This window comes from Argiope bruennichi, chromosome 6 (assembly GCF_947563725.1).
Source record: "Argiope bruennichi chromosome 6, qqArgBrue1.1, whole genome shotgun sequence".
NCBI classification, from domain to species: domain Eukaryota; kingdom Metazoa; phylum Arthropoda; class Arachnida; order Araneae; family Araneidae; genus Argiope; species Argiope bruennichi.
The window spans coordinates 54,104,874-54,127,979 of record NC_079156.1 but is presented as its reverse complement, the minus strand read 5'-3'; the positions used below and the strand labels follow the sequence as shown (position 1 = coordinate 54,127,979).

The window sequence follows — 23,106 nt, the reverse complement described above, 5'->3', positions numbered from 1 at the left end:
ATAAATGTTAGATTCAAATCATATATGTATATTGCATAAATATTGTTTGCTAATGCCGAGAAAGGCATTCAAGTTTTTACTCAAAATCCACAATTTTAAGCAAGGAAGGGAGATACGATTTTTTTATTAGAGAATATACGCGAAAATTTCAGTGATACTACTTCCATTGGCTAACTTTTATATGCCTTTTTTCTGTTTCATAAGAAGTGTGATGTAATCAGTAGTTTAATCATTTCTATACGCTAGATATGCATAGATACACATATAATAACATTTTTAATTTTACTGTTGAGGGAAAGATTTTTGAACCTTTTATTTTTGGCTATGAGAAAAGAATGTTCATTGTAAGATATTCCAATTCGCTTTGTTTAAATTCAGTTGTTTTGTAACAGTTTAGCTCATAATACGGTTTGTCAAAATTGGGCCAGTGAGTTTTGAAACTTCGACTGAAGAATTAGCAAAGAAATATCATTAAATAACAAGCCAGACATTGTATCTCTTTTAAATTTTTAATCTACATCGAAACATGTAACTATACTTTCCTTACTCTCATTTTTACATTTTAAAAGAAATTAAAGAAAATAATTGATAACTGTTTAGATTGGATCTAATCTTGGTTCTGTTTATGTAGGTTAAAAATATGGATCGAAACATAAAGTAGTTTTTTTAAAGTTACTTTAAGCCGGACTCAAAACTTAGGTATCTGCTGACTTGAACATTTATAACTATGCTTTGGCATTTAATATGCCTAAATTCGACCTCCATAATTATTATAGATTATAGAGACAAAACACGTATTGTATGACTCTTTTGTGTGTGTGTGTGTGTGTGTGTGTGTGTGTGTGTGTGTGTGTGTGTGTGTGTGTGTGTGTGTGTGTGTGTGTGTGTGTGTGTGTGTGTGTGTGTGTGTGTGTGTGTGTGTGTGTGTTAGTATGAATATTGAAACAGATTGCATATTAAACCTCGTTTGTTTTAAGTAATATCATTAGCTTCTGTACTTTGTTATACTATTTTGTTTCTTACCATTCTGTAACATTATTTACTCTAGCAAGTAATTTAGCTTAGAATAACTGAGATTACATTATTTTGAGATGTATGTTATAATTTAATAGGTAAGAGAACGTGAGAAACTCATTTTATCAATTTAAAACCGCCTTTTTAACAGCAAGTCCGTTTTCCTTTTTGAACCCAATTTAATATAGATTTTGTCCGTGACCGAACCATAGGTCATTTATTAAAGAAACAAAATAATCCATATCGAACACATTTCTGTTACTATAGGAAATAACGTAAGTAGGCCGCAGTATCAACCTATCAATGAATCACGCAAAAGCCAAATCATTCCTTAGAAAAACCACTTTTATTGCTGTTTTTTTTAAAGAACTCGTTTCCGTACAAGTTACCAAAACTTACGCATGTAATTAACACACTCAACCAACGCCTTTCCTTATGGCCAGAGGTTAAATCAAGAAACAGCAGAAAAGCAAAGAATTTTTCATCTTAGGCTAGTTCTGTTCTTTCTCCCTCCTTTTTTTTGCTTTACCTGCGTTCGCAGAATCAGACGTCACATGTGAGCATTTTACCTTAATGCGATATTGTTTCGTAGCCGAAATGAAATATTTTATGTAAAAGGAAAAGCATACACTCACATACACATAAACACAAGGCATGAAAGAAGATGAAGAAGAAACAGATTACTCAACTATTCGAATTAAGAAATCGCTGAGGAATTTTAACGACTGTCGTTGTTACATAAATCATGCAGCCTAAAGTCACTTTCCGTTGGGCTTTTGTTTTCTGGCTTCCTCACTTCAAATTCGCTTTTCTTTTGATGTGGTTTTTTGGAAAGTTTACGTGGTGTTTAGATTATATCAATTGTTGTGTAGCAGTATGAGTTTCTAAGACTACTACCATAAATATTATTTTTATTCATTTTATTCCCCCCCCCCCTATTTCATCCTCCTGTAGAACAGTAATATAAAAAATCTGAGTATCTCCTCTTATTTAATGATATGTCGTGACAAATATAATTTAAATAGTTTTCTTTTATAAATTATCAATTACTTATTAAGCATTCCTCAGGATTTTTCTGTTTTTGAGTGTGGGGAATATAGTTTCTTAGGCACCCGATTATTCAGATTTAAGCGTTAGAATGGCTCTCAAGAAAATTGCGATATAAACGGGAATCATACAATTTAAATCCAAATTTCATTTTCAAAATATTTATATCATATTTTGTATTAGTAATGTCATATCCTAAAAAATTCTTATAATAGACTAGTATGTATTTGAGTAAAAATTAGAGAATATATTTTTAAATAAATTTTCAAAATTGAAGAAAAATTTTATTTTATGAAATTTTTATTCGAAATTTTCAAAATTGAAACAAGAAAATTAATTAAACGAAATAGTTTTTTTTCTGTATTCTACTTCGTTTATTCACAACAGATCCAGTATTTTTATTTTTTCTTACTGATTTGCTAAATCAGGCATTTTTAAATTATGATGCATGTACCAATATTGCATATGATGTCAATAATGGTACATTATAATATTTTTCTGGTACAGTTTTACACAGTTTTCAATGAATTTTCATTGAATAATATAGCGTCCTTTTTAACAGAATATGATATAGCGTCCTTTTTAACAGAATATGATATAGCGTCCCTTTTAAAAAAATTATAAAGAATACATTTTTAACTTTTAAAAATAATTTAATAATTTTTTAAATTAGACTTAATAATATAAACAATTTAAATTGTAGATTTTGACTCTTTTTTTCTAGTATACAAGCTTTTACAAGATTTACAACTACATTATCTAAATTATTTTGTTATTATATTTTTAAAAAACGTTTACGTTTTTACATTATGTCACATTTTTATTTTCTCTTTTACAAAGTATCTAAAAGTATCGCAATCGTCGAGATTTTAAGAATCTTTACATTTCAGATCTCCGAACATATTTTTGGAATGACGTATATTTGTAAACATAAAAATATTTTGAAGAAGATTGATGAAATTTCGTATGTGATCTTAACGCTAAATGTATTTGACATATATCAAATTTTGAATGAAATCCATTCACTAAAAGTTTTTTTTCTGTTCGAGTGCAAGAGAATATAATAGCAGCAAAAGTATAAAAAACTAAATAAACAAAATTCGGTACACAATTTTTGCATCTAAAGCGTAGATCCGCATAAAAATTTTAAACCCTTTTAATCACTAAAACAAGTCCATCATTTGTCTCTCTGAACATTTGAATACATACAAATGTGATAGTTCAAAAAACAATGGTAAGATATAATAGAACTTGATATGTGATCTTGTTATTAAAATTGTAAATCTTGTAATTAATTCTTGTTATTAATTTGTAATTAAAGTTGTAAAAATAAAAATCTGAGTACCGGGGTTTTCAAAGCTTGAATTAGGTCCAACATTTAATTCTGGGAGTGGAGGGTAGGGCAGGAGATAACGTTCCTCATCAGGAAACATGTAAGAAAGTTTTGAAGAGACCATTGTCGCTTTCTTGTTTTTCTTCTTCCTTTTTGTAAAGGAATCAATCACATTCTACTAGTCACACGATAAAATCATCTCCATACGTTATCTAGTACCTAATTGCATGTTCTCTTGCTCTTTTCCTCATATAAAATGCGCAGCGGATTCTAATATTATATTGGCGCGGGTCATTGTGAGCATAAAAAAATGTACACATAAGTTAAAATGTATTTACTCCTGCCTTCTTAATCAAAATCATGACGTTTGAATATCGTGTAAATCAAGAACCAAATTTATTTCATTTATAACTACATTTAAAAGTTGCTAAATTGAGATAATATTATAATAATTGCACATGTTAATTGCTATGAATCTAGTATATTGTATTATTCAAAAATAATATTACTGTCAGATTTTTTTATTTTCAAAAAGAAATTTTTAGTTGGCACCGAATCAAGCAAAATAAATATAAATGAACTCTGACGATTTTTATTTATTTATGCAACCTATAATTCCCTTGAAAAAATATGAAGAATTTAACACTTTGCTACAATAATAAGAGTACAAAATTAAATCTAACTAGCCATTTTTGACAACCAACTGTTAATGATATTCGGTCAATTTCGATTTAGTACATTTTACAACAAAAAAAGAATGATCTACCCTAAACTTTTTCGCATACTCTCTAATAAAAGTATTATTCTAGTGAATGCTTTGCATGCATTAGCATAAAATAGCACGAAATATTAACCTTTGGCGCGAATTTACCATTTTTATTGAATCTGTTGTGTGTTTCTTGGAGAATTTTTTGGAGATTAATCCCTGGTATGCGGTAAATAGTATTTGAAAATTGAATTTGTGTTTTAGACGAGTTCCCAACCGATTGAAATCAAAATTTGACACAGAGGTGCGCTTGTAATCAAAATATCACATACCAAATTTGATACGTTTAAGACTGCTTTTGAGCTATCGGATATAAATGTTTCTAAAAATACAGGTCCCAGACGGTCAACCCCTTATTGGATTTGGCTCAGAATTTGATAGGTGTCTACACAATGGGCATTAAGTCTGTGTTCCAAATTTTATTCATCTATCTCTCTCCGTTTTGAAGTTACCGCGTTAATTTATATTCGAACAACCGGACAGATTGACTTCCACTGAACAGATTTTACTCAAAATTTGATAGAAATCTGCAAATTTGGTGTTAAGACCGTATATCAAATTTTACCCATCAAGCTCAAAGTCTTTTTGAGTTATCTTTGTCACAAACAGACAGATAGACGGACATTTTCCAAAAATGTGTTTTTCGAACTCAAGGAAGTCTAAAACGTGGAAACTCACCAACATTTTGAGTTCGAAATTTTTTCAAGATTTTAATACTTTCTCTATCAGAAAGTAATCAGAGGGAATAATCTCCCCAAAACTAATGCTCTCTAATAAAGAGAGTGTGTCAGAGAACGCCTTGCGTACAATAGTAAAGAAATATGAACCTTCGGCGTGAATTCAATTTTTACTGGATCTATAATGTTATCCTTTGCGAGCTTTTGGTGATTAATCCGCCATGCGATTAATAGTGTTCGAAAAATTGTATTTTGTTTTAAACGAGTTTTTTTCCCCCATCGATTGGGAAAAAAATTTGACACAAAACTACACTTGTAGTCACAAAATTCGATACTAAATTTGATGTATTTAAACCATTGCGTTTTTGAGGTATCGAGTTTATATATTTCTGAAAGTACAGACCGACAGACGGATAATCCTTTCTTGGATGTGGCTCAAAATTTGACGGGATTCTAGACTATAAACATTAAATATGTGTACCGAATTTATCTATCTATCTTTATTCGTTTTGTTGTAATCGTGTTAACTTATATTCGAGTAGCTGGATGGATAGATTTTGTCTGAATGAATTTTGCACAAAATTTGATAGAAATCTACAAATTTGGTATAAAGACCGTAACCCAAATTTCATCCGTCTAGCTCAAAGCATTTTTCAGCTAGACGGATGAAATTTGGTTATAATTTATATAATAAAGTTATATAATTTTATATAATAATATAAAAAAATTATATAATATATAAAGTCATTAACCTACTTTTTAATTTCTTATCATACGAACTAATGCAATACATCTTTTTTATAGACAGACAGACGGACATTTTCCAAAAATGCGTTTTGCGAATTCAGGGAGGTTTAAAACGTAGAGATTTAGGAAAATCTCGAGTTCAAATTTTTTGACGATTGCAATACTTTTCTATGCTACATATACAAAAATGTCAAGGAAAAAAAACCCCTTATTTAGAATGATATTTGAACAGTGAATATAGAGGATTCTAATTGGTTAGCTATACGTATGCAAATTGGTGAATTCAGTGGCATCAGGCAGGTTTAAAACTCTAAGGAATCTATATGGAAGAAAATTGGAAGTTTATATTTTCCCTAATATTTATTTATTAAAAGTCGAAATTATTGATGACTGGGACTCTTAAAAAAGGATTGTTTAGATTTAAAATGTAATATAAGTGAAATGTCTAATAAATATTTAGTATACTGAATTTAAAATTATTTCTGTTTTAAGGAATTGTTTTTAAAATTAATTTCTGAAAAAAAATCAATCGCAATCTTTTGTGACACTATAATTCATCAATTAAAAGATACAGATAGTGAGTTTTAGAGTAAATTGTAATTGTATGTAATAAATAATAAATTCAAATAAACATATTTTTAAAAAACAAAATGCCTGTTTAATTCATTTCCCTCCGTATTTTTGGAATCAATTATTAATATCTTAATTTGGTTAAAATGTAATCAAATTAGACGTACTGATGTAAAAAATTTCAATTTCATATTTTGCGTGGAAAGAAAAACGTTTAGGTAACATTGAAAATAAAGTCATTAACCTACTTTTTAATTTCTTATCATACGAACTAATGGGATACATTTTTTATTATTTAATGTAAAATTTCGGTGAAAGTGTTTTTCTTGAAAGCGTATGTAATAAATTTGATATTTATTTTACGTGATAATGGATTTATTAAAAAAAAAACCCAAACATTTGAAAAAGCCTGGAATTAAAATAAAAGGTATTTCTAAAATATGATCAAATTCTCTATATATAATGTATATGATTTTAATACAAGACATATTTTATTACTATTGAAATATTCCTTACTGTTTTTCTTAAAATTAATTATTTCATGTTACAATGAAATTCTTGCCTTGCGATTTTTTTTTTCTACATGCTTTTAATTTAAAATTTTCTCTTAGGGTAATGGACAGTATGGCTACGAATATAAAGTATCGCATCCTGCAGGAAGTTCTCGAGTCCATGTGAATACCGGCCAATCTTCCAATAAACGCCAGTATCCCCACCATTTGGACACAAACTATAGAAATAATCATGTAGGAGGATACATTTCTCATCCACAGCGTTTCTATGGACCCCCAAGGAAATCTTATCAACCTGCCAGTTTTGAGAAACGTCCAGTCAATTATGAAAGATCTCCTTATGATTCAGAAGAAATTCATGATCCTCAACCATTTTACCCTTCACCTTACGATTCAGACGAGAAAAATACCCCTATTTACAATGGTGAAATAGGTTACAGTGAACCACAAATATCGAAAATTCATCACCCATCTTATAATTCACCAGTTGGACAAGAGCACATCGATCTACCCATCAGTCAAGAATATGTTGATTCACCTATTTCTGGTGATTATGTGGAATCGCCGTATCCTCCAAAAAATAATCTACCAGTTACGAAACAATATCCAGCGGTACTCCAGGAACAAATTGAAACACCTATCGTTCAAGAATATGTTAATCCTCCTGCTATTCAAGAGCACATTAATCCAAAAATCGGTCAGGAACATATAGAACCTGCTATTGTTCAAGAACCCATCAAACCTTTAATTACTCAAGAAATTATTGATCCGATTGTTGTGCAGGAACACGTTAATCCACCTATCACTCCAGAGCTGATTAAACCCCCATCCACTAAAACCGTTGTAAGCGCTCCCATTGTTCATGAACACATTAATCCACCAGCAGTTAAGGGTTATCCACCTGCCACTAAAACCGTTGTCAGTGCTCCCATTGTTCAAGAACACATTAATCCACCAGCAGTTAAGGGTTATCCTCCACCATCCACTAAAACCGTTGTAAGCGCTCCAATTGTTCAGGAATATGTAAATCCACCAGCAGTTAAGGGTTATCCCCCTTCCACTAAAACCGCTGTGACTGCTCCTATTGCTCAGGAACACATTAATCCGCCAGGAGTTAAGGGTTATCCCCCATCGACTAAAACCGTTGTCAGTGCTCCTATTGTTCAAGAACACATTAATCCACCAGCAGTTAAAGGTTATCCACCATCGACTAAAACCATTGTCAGTGCTCCTATTGTTCAGGAACACATTAATCCACCAGCAGTTAAGGGTTATCCCCCTTCCACTAAAACCGTTGTGGGTGCTCCTATTGCTCAGGAACACATTAATCCGCCAGGAGTTAAGGGTTATCCCCCATCGACTAAAACCGTTGTCAGTGCTCCTATTTTTCAAGAACACATTCATCCACCAGCAGTTAAAGGTTATCCACCATCGACTAAAACCATTGTCAGTGCTCCTGTTGTTCAGGAACACATTAATCCACCAGCAGTTAAGGGTTATCCCCCTTCCACTAAAACCGTTGTGGGTGCTCCTATTGCTCAGGAACACATTAATCCACCAGCAGTTAAGGGTTATCCACCTTCCACTAAAACCGTTGTCAGTGCTCCCATTGTTCAAGAACACATTAATCCACCAGCAATTAAGGGTTATCCACCATCCACTAAAACCGTTGTAAGCGCTCCCATTGTTCAGGAACATGTAAATCCACCAGCAGTTAAGGGTTATCCACCATCCACTAAAACCGTTGTCAGTGCTCCTATTGTTGAGAAACACATTAATCCACCAGCAGTTAAGGGTTATCCACCTTCCACTAAAACCGTTATCAACACTCCTATTGCTCAAGAACATATTAATCCACCATTAGCCAAAGGATATGCCAATGGGCCTATCTCTCAAGAATATAATGAATCACCTTATTCTACACAGCATTCTGGTCCTTCTTCAGAAGTCTTGAGTTCTCATGTTTCTGAACCAGTATTTGATGCATCAAATAGCGGCTCTGGTCCCACAGGTCCGAAATACGTACTTATTCCAAATGGTCCTCCTCACATTGTAGACACCCATTCTACAGAGATTATCCATCCCCCTCTGCCGAACAGTCAAGGATCGGCAGTACCTCATCCTTCTCCACTAGTTTCTCATGGGTCAGGTCCTAATCCACATACTTCTAATCCTTCGCCCTATCCGCCAATATCCTCTGACGGCCCTGGTCCTATATCGCCTATCTCTCATTCCACAAGACTTCTGATTCCAGAGCAGGGATTCCCTAAATATCCTGAAACAGCAAACAGTTTGTCATCTCCAGAATCCAATCCCCATACCTCTTCTGGTCTGCCTCCTCCATCGCATGCCATTCGCCTGGGAGTCCCTCCACCTGGTGACCATAGCGCACCATTATCCCACCCCGAACCTTTGATTGGTGGTCCTCCTCCACCACCAGTATCTCACGCATTCCGATTAAATTTGCCTTCACCTCCGGCACCTGTTGGGACAAATAATCATCTTGTAGACTCTGGAATTTCATCTTTGCCTCTTGAAGGTTTACATGGCCCAAGGGTGTCTCATGCTGTTAGACTGAATTGGCCTTCTGCTTCTGGTGAGAAAGAGTTGTCGATTCCAAAAGTAGACTACTTTCCATCCCCAGGTATACAAGGATCATCTGACACGGACACACCTTTGCTAGCTCTGGAATCAAAATCTAAATAATGTTAATCTGATGTTTCTAAGATACTAATTTATTGAATTATAATTATCTGGTCAAAAGTTCTACTGAAGAATTTTGTTTTTCGTCTTTTAAATATTAGCATATATAATTATTTTTAATATTTGAACTAAAAATGCATGAAGGTTTTTATTTTCTTTTATTTTCAGTGATATTTCGTCTTATGAAAGAATGTTGTTGTTTTTCTGCATTATCATCGGTTTTTATTTTATAGCATGTTTCGAATTTTATGATTTTCTTATTTTTCACAACGATGAAAGTCATTAAAAGATTCCGAGGTAGAATACGATATATTCCTTTTTGATTTAAATTATGTAATACAATTGAAAAAACTCTTTGAAATAATAATATTATACTGAAATTATGTTAAAATATTTGAAATTCTGATTCTGAAGCATCTTTAGTAATTATAAAGTCTCTCAGTGGATTTTATAGGTAAAAAGAAACGCATTCATATGAATTAATAAAAATTAATAGGAAATGGATTTTTATTTCATGATATATATGCATCGTAATCTCGTTTTTTATTATAATATACTTTCCTAATGAGAAAGATTCGCAATCTGATATTTTAAAAAGAAAATGTATTTTGAATGACATTGTATACATATATACACATAATATTCTAAGCGACCAGCTTTCAATTGTCTGTACTCTGTTAAAAAACAGCTTAGCTTTTTGACAAGATTTATTTATTTGTTACTTAATTTATTTATATGTGCATTTTGTAAATAGCTAAGTATTGTGGAAATTGTGTTCACACTTTTTGATATAAGATTTTATAAACTGTGCCTATATTTTTGATATCGATATGTTTATTAGTAAGTGTCATAAATGCTGTTCATATTTGTAAACATTATATTTACTATATGGATTTATTTTGATACATTTAATAAATACATTACTAAATATTTTTTGTTTTGATTTTTAGTGTATTTTCACAGCTTGTCAGTTCAGAAACATGTAATGCTGTTTTTGAACTGACAAGAACTCAGAAACAACAGAGATGTCTTTTTTCGATGTTGAAATGTATTCATTCAAAAAAGAGTACCTTACTAATATTTACTAAACCTTAACTAATATTTACTGGATAATGTATCCATTAGGGTTTCACTCCCCAAGGGGACTTATCTGTTTGCCTTCTTTTATCGTCATGATAGTTTTTCTACTTATCCGAATAACCCTGTTATATAATCTTATTTATTATTAAAGACAGGAAAAAGGAATAGATAACCACACCGGAGTTTGAAAGAAATTTTATATCTAATTGTCTAATAGCATGAAATGGTTAAAAACCGTTTTCCAGTTTCTCTACCAGAATCCAAATTATAAAAAACAGTTCTTAAATTTTGATCACTAATATTTTTCCGACATTAATACTGACTTAATATTTTTCAGACATTAATATTGATTATATATCACAGCTATTTAAAGTTTTATGCTTCGTATCATCAAAATGATTTCCTGAATGAACTACTTAAAAATATTTAACCATTTTGCTCTAGACAGCTGCCATCCTTATTTATTTAACTATTCATATAACAAGAAAGGTGTTGTATTTCTTACAAGGTTTTATTCAGTTGATTCAATTATAAAGCATTCTATATTAGGGAAGAAAATGAAATAAGACAGAATAATACAGAATTCGTCATCTGAAACATCTTCACGTTCCATTGTTTTTCTGGGCCAAGAAATCCTGTGCATATATTAACAGAAAAAATACATTCTTTTCCAAATGTTAAGGGACAACCTGCTTTCTAGATTTAAAAAGAAACAACTAAATTCATGAAATTTAGCTAAGCTATTTATCACCCAATTTATGAACAAAATACACATTCTACTAAACAAAACTTCAATTAAAAATTCTTAATTTCTCTGTATCACAAATGTTTACTAGTAAAACTAACAAAAGGTTGAATGCATAGTATTCAATAAATAATATGAATTCATTTAATTGAAATCGATTCTTAGAATCGGCTTTGGATGTTTAGAATCAAGTTGTTTGTCAGCTGAATTTAAAGAGTGATCATATCCCGTGAATAATTCTTCAAACTCATAGATGTTTCCGGGATGAAGACTTTTAGCAGCACTTGTCTGCCTCAGTCGGGCTAAAGATGTTCCGAAGGTACATTCTTTCCTAATCTATCACCCTTAAATACTCATTAACAAAGATGGTAATATGAGGCCTACATAACCCTCCATTTGCATAAAACCATTATTAATAACACTAAAATACCATCTTACAATGTATTAAGAATCTTATCTTGATATCTTACTTCACTCTTAGAGGTCAGTGTAGACACTCAAAGAGATTTCAGTGCAAAAGTGCAAACCATCAATACATCTCTATAGTTTTCTTTTTCTCTAACGTGATATTACGAATACAGCTAGTATCATTTTCCAAAGTAATAAGTGATGTTGTGCACTTACTAGACCTGAAAAAAAAAGAAAAGAAGGAAAGTGCGGGTGAAAGTGGTGTGCTCTATTATCATATATAAGCAGGCACATGCATGAAACTGAACGTGAGGAGCACACACAAATGATTAAATGATTTCCATGCAGGAGGGTTATATTCAAGGTTATATATATATATATATATATATATATATATATATATATATATATATATATATATATATATATATACCTGTTTTACGAAAATGTCTTAGAACTGAAATTTAGAAACATTCTTCTCTCAGCTACTGAAACAAAGTGATGTAGAGAGGTGTTTTCCCATTGGGTTAAAAGAGGCAAATAATAATAATAAGATAGTGTTATTTTATATAAACGATAGATAACGTCCTCGTCATCTGACCTTTGTTCAAAATTTTTAAAAAAAAATTCATTTCATAACAAATTCTCTCTCTCAGGTGCTGCTTTAAAACGGGATGATATGTTATTAAACTTTTTACATTTACTTAAATATGTTGGAGAAATCGATACTCTAATGCAGCGATTCTCAACCTGTGGGGCGCCCCTCCCCCGTATTTGGGCGTGAGCACACTAGAGGGGGTGCGAGAATATACAAGAGAAAATATTATTTAAAAAAAATTGATTAACTGACTGAAAGGAAAGCACACATACACATTGACAACAAAATACATTTCGACATATTTAATAACTTATTAAAGTAAAACAACTTACTAAATCAAAATTTGCTTAATCAAAACATACTAAATTAAAACAAATTTAATAATTATTAGTGACTTCCTGGGGCCTGTCTTGCAGAGCGAGGTTTTTCGAAGGAAGGCTTAATATTAGAAATAGCCACTCTCAGTTCTGCCGAGATCTATATTTTGTCTTCAAAGAAGCCACAGCAGAAAATCCAGTTTCACAAAGGTAGGATGTTGAAAATGGTAATAGAATGCGAAATGCCCTTGTTTTTAGTGCAGAAAAATCATCCTCTATTCCTGCCCAAAATTCAAACAGTGATTTATTACTAAATTGTCCTTTAGTTTCGCCACTTGTCGTGAAGTCTATGAATTTTTCTTCCTCATTAATTGAGAGTCCTTCGGGAGTCTTATGAAATGGATCCCTAACTCACTCGTAACTTCCTATCAGTTTATCGTCAGAAAGAAAATACTTTCTAAAATTCTTTCCCAGCATGGCTAAATGATTTTCAGTGGTTACAAAAACCACTTTTACATGTTCTTCTTCAGTCTTGTAAGTTTTAGTACAATCATCCACATTTGCAAACATTGTTGGATTTCTTTGCTTTAAATTTCTGCTCCACAATTCCATTTTTTTACAAAAAGTATTAACTTTATCACTCGTATCCAACATATGCGTATTTGCTTCTTGGAGTGGAAAATTCAAATTATTTAATTTTTCGAATATGTCGACCAAGTACCTCAATTTCATCACAAATAAACTATCGCGAAAATTCTCGGCCTTCGGTCTGTTTTCTTTTTCTAGGAAAATGGCGATTTCTTCTCTTAATTCATAAACACGTTGCAAAAATTTCTCACGTGATAACCATCTTGCCTCGCAATAAAATAGTAACGTTGAATGTACTGAACCCATGTCTTTACAAAGTGCAGAAAAGATTCTCGATTTCAGGGGTCTCATTTTTATATAATTTGCTACGGTAACAACTGTAGTTAACACAATATTCAGACCAGGACTCATTTCTTTCGAAGCAAAAGCTTCTCTGTGGATCATGCAATATGTCCAGACGCACTGAGACGATATTTGTTTTACAAGTGCTTTATACCTTGGAAACTTCCAGACATTGAACGAACACCATCGGTGCATATTCCGATGCAATTTTTCCATTCTATGTTTTCCTAGTTCATAAAATCATTTAAAATAGCAAATAATGCGAGGGCCGTGGTTTTGAGCTCTATTGGTTTGCAGAAAAGTAGTTCTTCTACCACTGACATATTATCACAAAATCAAACATAGGCAATTAAATGAGCATCTTTTTTACTATATGTTGCTTCATCATTGGAAACAATTTGTCACGCAACTTCCAGAGGAGCTGACACTGTACATCTTCAGTTATATCACCAATTCGACGAGCAACAGTATTCTCAGGGTTTGTTGACGTACTCACTATGAAGCGTTTCCAAATGTCATTTAAGTTTATTAGGTTTCATGCTGCCTGCGACCAACATTTTTGAGCAAATGATACACAGGGGCCTTTCTTCTTTATTTACTTCAGTACTGGTAAACCCAAAATTTAAGTATTCTTGATAACATTTTCTTGATTTTTTTTCGAAACCACGCTCGTCTGTGTGCTTGTTGATGCTTGAATGTCGTCTAATGCTCGCTTACTTCCACTTAAAAATTTATTCATGAATCTGCTGCCGTAAATATTTAATATGGTGAATTGCAATTAACACGAAAACATATATAACATACACATTCGTGATATATTCGATAGCGATAGAAGGATCGACTCGAATGAGACCGGCTGGAATAGAAATTTGCGTTATCGAACATTTTCCTTTTTCCTATGAGAAAATATCTGCGCATGCTCGAGACGGCATCGGTCGTGTGGATTCTCTTCCACAAACATTACTTATTTTTTTCTCTTTTGTTTAGTCCTACTTCTGTTTTATTTCTTTTATTATTCAAAAAAATGTATTCCCAGTTTCTAAATTTAGCTCACCCCATCTTCTAATTTCATATTCTTTTAACGTTATCTCCCTGTTTGGCTTTCATTTCAAATATAATATTTAAATTTTCCCCACTTTCATTCGCTTCATCTGTTCACTGCCCGCTTGGCAAAATGCCGGATGTGATTTCTCGCCAATGTTGGCTCGCTTTTACTCCTTTTTAGTCAATTAATTAAAAATAATTTAAAAACAGAATACAAAATATACATTATTGTTGTATACATTTTATTGTAAGCGGGGGGGGGGCGAGATGAAAATTATGATTGAAAAAACGCTGCTCTAATGAAAGATTCAAGTACTCAAGAATCAGGCAATAAAATGTTTATATTTAATAAATGCAAACATAAAATCAAAAGCATATTGTTTTGTCTTATTTCTCATTCCACGTGGCGTCATTTGTTTTAGTAAAACGATTAACTTATTTTCATAATGTGGAGAAAATGAAGGACCCTTGACATTTTTTAATAAGATAAAAAAATTATCTAATATGATATCAGTACTTGTACAAACAATTTATATAAACATTTTACAATGCGAAGTCATCATCTCATGATCATAGCTGATTCTATTTTGATTTCCCTAACTTGTTCTCTAATACTTCTACAACTAACATTTTCTAAATGGAAAATTCACATTTAAGAAATGTTTTTACTAAACTCCTATTTTGCTTTCTCTTTCGTTCCATATATAACATTATCTCGAAGACCACTTTACTATTACTCTAGGCCAAGGATGGCGAACCAGTGGCACGCGTGCCATTGACGGCACACGACACAATATTTTGGGCACGTCACTGATCAAAAAGGTTTGCCTTTAAGTTCAAAATAACAAACTTCACTATGAAGAAATTCGATCAAATGCGAGTGATCGGTCGAGGTGCGCTGTGTGCATATTCCCATTCCCCGCAATTGCAATAAAAGACAAATAAACAATCGATGACTATGATTAAATATTTTAGCAAAAATTGTCATATGAGCGCGGCAAGTTACTTGACTGCAAATGTCATTGATTGGCACAGTAAGACTTTTCAAGAGGTAGAGTTTTTGAAGGAAACCTGGTTAGCATGCGCGTCCTCACTTTTAGAGGATTTTGATAATAAAGGCAAAATAACTCAGCGCATCAAAGGTATTCCTCTATCAAGAAACACAATAAAAGAAAGAATCTTAAAACTGGCCGGAAATGTAACAGATGACATTAACTCCGCTCCTTTTATATCATCGCTATGTCTTGACGAAATTACTGACGTCACTAAATCTACACGTTTAGCTAATTTTGATTGATATTTTGTAGGAAACGTCATTTAAAGAAGAATTAATTGCAATAACAATCGTTGCTAACAACTACAAAGGGCACAGATATTTGTAAGAATGTTAAAAAATCGTGTGCTGAGAAAGAAATTAATTTGAAAAGAATTGTTTCAGTAACAACTGATGGTATTCCAAATATGGTGGGCAAAAAAAAAAAAAAAAGGGTCTTATTAGTTTATTTGAAACAGACATAGACCATTCAATTCTGGAATTTCACTGCATTATTCACCAACAAGTCTTATGTGCTAAGAGTGGTTTAACATCCTCTGATAATGTAATAGCGTTAATCACAAAAATAGTCAACCTCATATTGTCGCAGGTAGGGATTGCAATATCGGACCAAAAGTTCAATACCGGTATTCGGTATTTTTTAGATCTTAATACCCGGATACCGGTTTTAATACCGGTATTAGAAATTTTAGAAAAAAAAAAAAAAAAGGGAAAACACAGGTGTTCCTTTGTTTTATTTGCCAGTTTTATTAGAGAATGTAAATATCACAAAAAGTAATTTGTAACTTATAAATTATAACAGTATATAAAGAATCACATAAAAAGTAAAGGAACATCTTATTTATTTAAATCACAATAAAGTGTTAAATGTCACTATTCAGTCTGTGGTACTATTACAAATTTTTGAAAAGTGTTAAATGTCACTATTCTGTCTGTGGTACTATTACAAATTTTTGAAAAGTGTTAAATGTCACTATTCAGTCTGTGGTACTATTAGAAATTTTTCAAATGTGATCTTAAAAACATAATGCATCAATTATACTGTCATTAAGCCTAGAGCGTAATTTTGTGCAAAAATGACCAGCTGTCGGAAACGCTCTTTCAGCATCTACGCTAGTTGGTGGTATTGTTAGCAATTCGCGATATACTTTTTCCAAGTACTTACCTCTAAATCCCTCATCTTCAAATAAATAGATTTCTCGTCGGATGGTTTTGGATATAGATGATTTCTATATTGTATTTTGGTTCGTTGAAATTTTTTTATTTATCGCTAATTCTAATTTTTGTGCAAGAGACAATTCATTTTCACTATCGACATTAGTATCATCATAATCTTCGATAACTGAACCGAATTCTGAATGTGGATAGGTTTGTGGGTAAACAATTTTAAGAAATTTTACTAAAACTTGATTAGATTTGAATTTGTTAGTCTCTTTTAATTCATTGGTTTTTTTATTTTTAAAATCATTATAATTATGTAAATACCGTAAGACATTTTTTTTTTTTTATTTTGGTATGCCTTTCTTCTGTGCGATTTTTCTATGTAATATATAATTAATTCTTCAGATAATGACGTGTGCTGTTCTTTTAGTGACTGCAACATGAAATTTATTGTTGCATTGGCTGTTAATAAATTAGATTTTCGCCGACATAATACCTCAACAGCCAGTTTTATTGGAAGTAGAGATGATACAGTTCTGGATATTAAGTCGAATTCACTATCTGAAAAATTAATTTACATGTTTAAGTCGATCATTGCTTTTTGGATTGGATTTAACAGTTTCAAAAATCGTTCCATTATTAGGATTAAACTGTTCCAATGAGTTTTAGAATCTAATATTAACATTTATTTTGTTTTATTTTCAGTTAGTATATATTTTTGTAATATGGAATTTTTTGCAGGGGAACATTTAAATATCTTAACAATTTTTCGGACTTTATAAATTATAGGAAGCAATTCTTGATGGTTTAATATTTCATCCTCATTAGCAATATCTTCTTCAACAATTACATTGTCATTATCTTTATTGTCAATATAACTCACACTCTTACTCTCTTCAAAGTTGGAATCCGAAGTTTCTATATCCACAGTATTTGGATTGTTATGTTCTTTATTTTCTTGGTATAATACATCTATTACTCCTAAGTGAATTCCATGAACATAGCACAATTGCTGATTTGCACCAATCAACTTTCCAACTTTTTTTTTTTTTTTTTTTTCATAACTGTTGCTCCATCAGTCGTAATGGATATTCAAATTATATCAGGACATGGGTGATTTCCTGCATATGTCCAAAGATTTGGAAGAATGCAGGAAAATAAATGCATTTGTGGAGGAATCGGCACTGTTTGCCACTATTTAAAGGAATGTATTGACATTTCGGAGTTAAGAAAAAATCTGAAAATTATAAATAATGACTAGAAATGAATAATGAAATTATAAATAATGAGGTAATCTTAAAGCTCTAAAGGACATGATGTCAAAAATTGTCAGTTTTTTACCAACTATTTGAGAGTTTGTAGATAAGGAAGAAGGACATTAATTGACCACTTTGTGGCCAATTACCTCGAGGAGAATGTCAGTTTGACAAATCGGTCAATGCAAGGATGGACAATGCTCAAGATAGCAGTCGGCCACAACAAATCCTGTCGATACTGCTACGTTCAGTGGTGGCGGGGTGCTCGGCTGTACGCAAGAAGAAGAAGTCGTAATGGATACAATATCTTCTTTCAGGGATAATCCGTGTTTCACTAATTTAGATTTAAGCAATTAATTAAGCCGTTAATTAAATAATTAATTTCGCGCGTTAGGGAGACATAAAAACAAAAACGTATACTATTTTGCTATGTTGGCGATCCCTGAACATATAGTGGAGACAATTTTAGAAATTTCTAGTAAATACCGAAGAAACGCTTTTTAAACTTGTGAATACCGGTATTACAAAATTGTACAAATGGCTCAAAATACCGGTATTGCAATCCTTAGTCGCAGGCTTTAAATAAACGAAAGTTTGATGCTTTGTTGGATGAAGTCAACTCGGTGTATAATGGCTTACTAATGTATAATAATTTTCGCTGGTTGAGCCGCGGGAACATACTTCAAAGGTTTGTTGACTGCTTGAAAGAAATCAGACTGTTTCTGCAAAATGAGGGGGAAATTGAACAATTTTTACAATTATTGGATATTAAGTGACTTTCAAAATTGATGTTAATGCCAATATTTCAATCCATTGACCGTAAAACTTCAAGGCACAAATAAAAAAAAATTGTCACCGTGATGAATCTCATTCGCAGTTTTGTCGCTAAACCGCGTGTTTTCAGAAACGATATAAGAAACTACAAACTTGAAAAAAAATATCAAAAATATCACTTCCCAAACATGAAAAAAATATCAATATTATATATCAAATTTAGAAGAGAGAAACCAGACGTAGAAAAAGTTATTAAAGAATTTATTTCCGTAATTGATTCTTTAATCAAGGAATTTTCAGCGAGATTTTCTCGGTTCAAAGAATTATCGGAAGTTTATTGTGTACCCAGATGTGATTTCATTTGATAAATTGAATTTGTCCCAATTCGATTGGTTGGAAATTGAAGAATTTGAAATGCAGTTGATTGATTTCCAGTCTAGTTTAATATGGATTTAAAAATTTATTGAAAGAGGAGAAAAGTTGGAATACATTGAAACAGAAAGATTAACAAACATTTAAATAAAAACGACAGTAACGAATTTTTGAAACATGTAATTCGATTCCAGACACATTTAACTGTTTGAAGAAGCTGTCTCATACTATTTTAACCATATTTTCATCTACTTATGTCTGCGAGTCATTATTTACAGAGATGAATAACATTAAAGATTCGCTTAGAAAGCGTTTGGCAGATGACTCCCAATTCAGCATCCATTCTGCTAAAAGTATTACCTTACAATCATAATATATTTGTCATCTAATCTGCAACAACAGAAGTCACGCTAATGTTACTTTAATTTGAATTACACATAACTAAAACATTTACTACTATACAGCGCAAAATGTATTTTTTGGTAGTAAAGAAAGAGTTTTGAGTTGTTAGTATTTAGTTTCATTATTTTCCCAATAACTATAAGTCAAAATTATTTAACGGCACGTCTATACCTCATTGAATATTTCTTTAGAAAAAAATGGCATGTTGATCCATAAAGGTTCGCCAACCCTGCTCTAGACAATCTACAAATAACATTTTATTGCATTTGCGTAAATGTAAACTGGGGATCGTACATTAAGATATATGCTGATTATGGGTATCTAACATTTAGTGCCAATAATACATCTCGAATTTTTCGAAATAATAAAAAATTTAGAAACGCTTCTGCAATAATTATAAGCCAAGATGAATTATATTCTGAAACATCCATACTAGGAATGTGAATCAATAAATGCAGAAAGGAAACAAGTGACAATATGCAAATTTTACAAAATACAAACAAAAAGTTGCTTATAATCATTCCTGATAAAGCAAAATTAAGTTAAAAATTTTCTAAAGATTTGAGGTTATCTCCTATCACACTTTATATATACTTTAATTTCTAGATCTTTAGGCGTTCAATTATATTGCAGGAAAGAGAGTCAGAAAAAACTGGCTAAATGTTAGAAAATTTTAGCCACTGCTTGACTCTGAAACTAACCCTTAGTTTTAAATATATATATATAAAAAAATGAAAAGCATGCTATATTCTGAAATCTACTCAACATGAAAAAAATAAATAATATCAATTGGAGCTCTGCATCTAAATCAACAATACTGGAAAAAATTCAGAATGAAATTGTCGTAGCAACTGAGAACAAAACGATTTGGATGTCATTCAACATCGGAACAAATTGTTATAAAATATGCTAAATATATATATATATATATTTAAAATTAAATATAAAAAATTATACGACAAAAAATAAGTATAATTGAAAAAAATTTTTTAAGATGATGTAAAAAACTTTTTGTGCTTTGATATTTTTGAAAGTTATCTAGATAATATGCAGAATTCTTTTTAATTTTTAATTAATTAAAGTTTCAAAAAAATCAGCTTTAACTGCATATTTTTGCCTTTAAATGTATATCTATACTAAATTTGGTAGTTCTAGGTCTAACAATCAGTCCTGTAAAACGCCAAAACGCACAAGAATACACATTTTCATCTGTATTATTAGTAGAGATACAGATAGAGATTAGTCGTTTGCTGTGAAAATCTGGTTGTTAAGATATGAAAATCGTATTTTGGTTTCTAGATATATTTTCCTATAAGAATGATTTAAGCAAATTTACTGTAGTGCTTAAGACAAATAAATAGAAAATCAATTTAGAAAAAAAAAATTACTAACAACTTTATTAATAGTGTAGTACTTTTCATGCCCTTCAAATTTTCTGTTTAAAATGACTTCTTTTTCATGAGCACAACTGCCCCTTGCAGACCTTGGCTGCCTCAACCACGTGCACTTTCCAGCACTTTCTGTCCCCCATAACTTCCCTCCACTTCTTTATCCTCAGAACACTCAGGTCTTTTCCCACATCATCCAGTCATCTAGTTGGAGCCATCTCTGGCCCTTGATCCCATAGGACTTTTAAAAGTTGTTATTTTGAGGCCGCTGTTTTCAGAGCTTCTCCAGATATGGCCAAGCCATCACAACTCAATGCTCTGGATTGCCTATAGAGTTTTTATAATTCAAAATTGAATGTAATTCGCCAATATCTTCTCTCTAGTACTGGACCAAAGATAGTTCTAAGGATCTTTCTCTCGAACATGTTCAAAGAACACTGAGTGTACAAGTTAAAAGTCCACATTTCCCATGCATAGAACAGAACAGGCATAATAAGAGTCTTATAAATTCTTAGTTTAAATTTTCTACTGATTTTAGTTGTTTTTTCAGTCCAAAGAAACATTTAGTAGCCATTTTTATTTTTTAAAATGATTTCTCATTACTAAACGTCATAGACGGCTATAAATCATAACAAAAAGAAAAAAGAAAAACTACCAAAGCCTTGCCAAGTATAAAAAAAAATCATTATTACAAATATTCGGCATATTTTTATTTACGTTTCCTTTTTTAAATGCATAAGTAAAATATTATTTTTGTTTTGTTGGAAATAATCATTCTCGAATATAATAAACTTTTTGACACTCTATGGCACTCAAGGCATGTTGTCTTATCAGACCACATATTACGAATGCCAAAAATAGTGATGATCATATCTCGGAAATAATAAATATCTAGCTCACATATGTAACGGAAACAAACTGTAACAGTAAAATGAATATTAATAGTAAGAGTTATTTTGCCATTCTTACAGAAATTCTTAATTTTTTTGTAAGAATCCAACTTTTAATTTAGACTGAGGAAGAATACATAACTGGTTTCCATTCAGTAATAAATACGAAATTCAATCCATTCCATAGCAAAAATAGTCGTGTTGCTATGAAGCTGGATTGAACATGTATATATTTCCTGAAATAAATGTACAGAGGCGACGGCAGAGCTTTGCCGACGAAGGAGGGGAGACAAGACAAATATAACAAGAGGGAGAGGAGCACAATTTCTCTAATTTAGTTTCAAAATAATTCACTGTAATTTATTTTGCATTTGATTGAAAACGGATTTTTCGTCTACTTTACCCTCTTAATTTTCGTTTTTATTCAGATACTGATTTTGAATTATCTTTCATTATTAAAAATTTTGTCATTTGTAAATAAAAAGAGTTATTTAAAAGAAGTGATATTTGAAAAAGCGACTTAGTTTCTTCAAACGACTACCAAAAGATTGCTAATATTTGAATTTATATTTTATGAGATTCTTACAATTTAATTATCCTGATTTCAGCATCATCGACAACAATACCTTGAAGAAAATTAGAAATGATTTTCTAAAAATCATTCTAAATATTTTTGCAAAATTTTATAAAACTGTTAACTTTCGAGACATCTTGTTAAATAAGAAAATTTTACAACAGAATGATCTTCAAGAGAATTTGAAAACTTCTAAGCACAATGTTGTATAATGTATTTGAAAGATACTTGATTCTGATTTGATCATGTTCAAACACATAGCGTATGAATGAATGAAAGCGTATAGATGAATAGAATGAACGCACATAGCGCATAAATGAAACGAAAATAAAAACTTTGATATTCTAAAAATATCACAAAAAATCTCAAAGATTTGGGAGCTTTAAAACTGCTGTGTCTCTGTTCTATTAGCATATGATATTTCCTGATATATCATCTATGTTCTTCGATATTTTAAATTCCGGATAACATTGTGAGGATATCGTTACAGTGTGGCAGGGTATTTCATACTAATAGGGAAGGCAATAGTCTACTTTGCCTATTTAATAACTCGGCCCTGATGTTATCGGTGAACTTAATATATGTCATGAACAAAATTTATTTAACTTCAGGTCATCGGCGAAAACAGCCAATTGAATATTATGACATCTTTGGCGATTTTTGGTAACTAATCATTGGTTGCAGTAAACATGATATCTTTGTTAATTTTTTTCGGCAGTTAATCCCTGGCATGTGACTAATACA

At 31.5% G+C, this 23,106-nt stretch overlaps 1 protein-coding gene across 1 annotated transcript in view; it reads left to right on the top strand.

The window, feature by feature from the left end:
* The window catches only part of LOC129972121 (uncharacterized), a 28,625-nt gene extending 18,468 nt beyond the window's left edge, over window positions 1–10,157 (top strand). Inside the window, exon 3 of the mRNA XM_056086118.1 lies at window positions 6,766–10,157. Coding sequence (XP_055942093.1) covers window positions 6,766–9,372 — 2,607 coding nt within the window. The 3' untranslated portion in view covers window positions 9,373–10,157. The remainder of the gene's footprint in view (window positions 1–6,765) is intronic.
* Window positions 10,158–23,106: the final 12,949 nt, after the last annotated feature.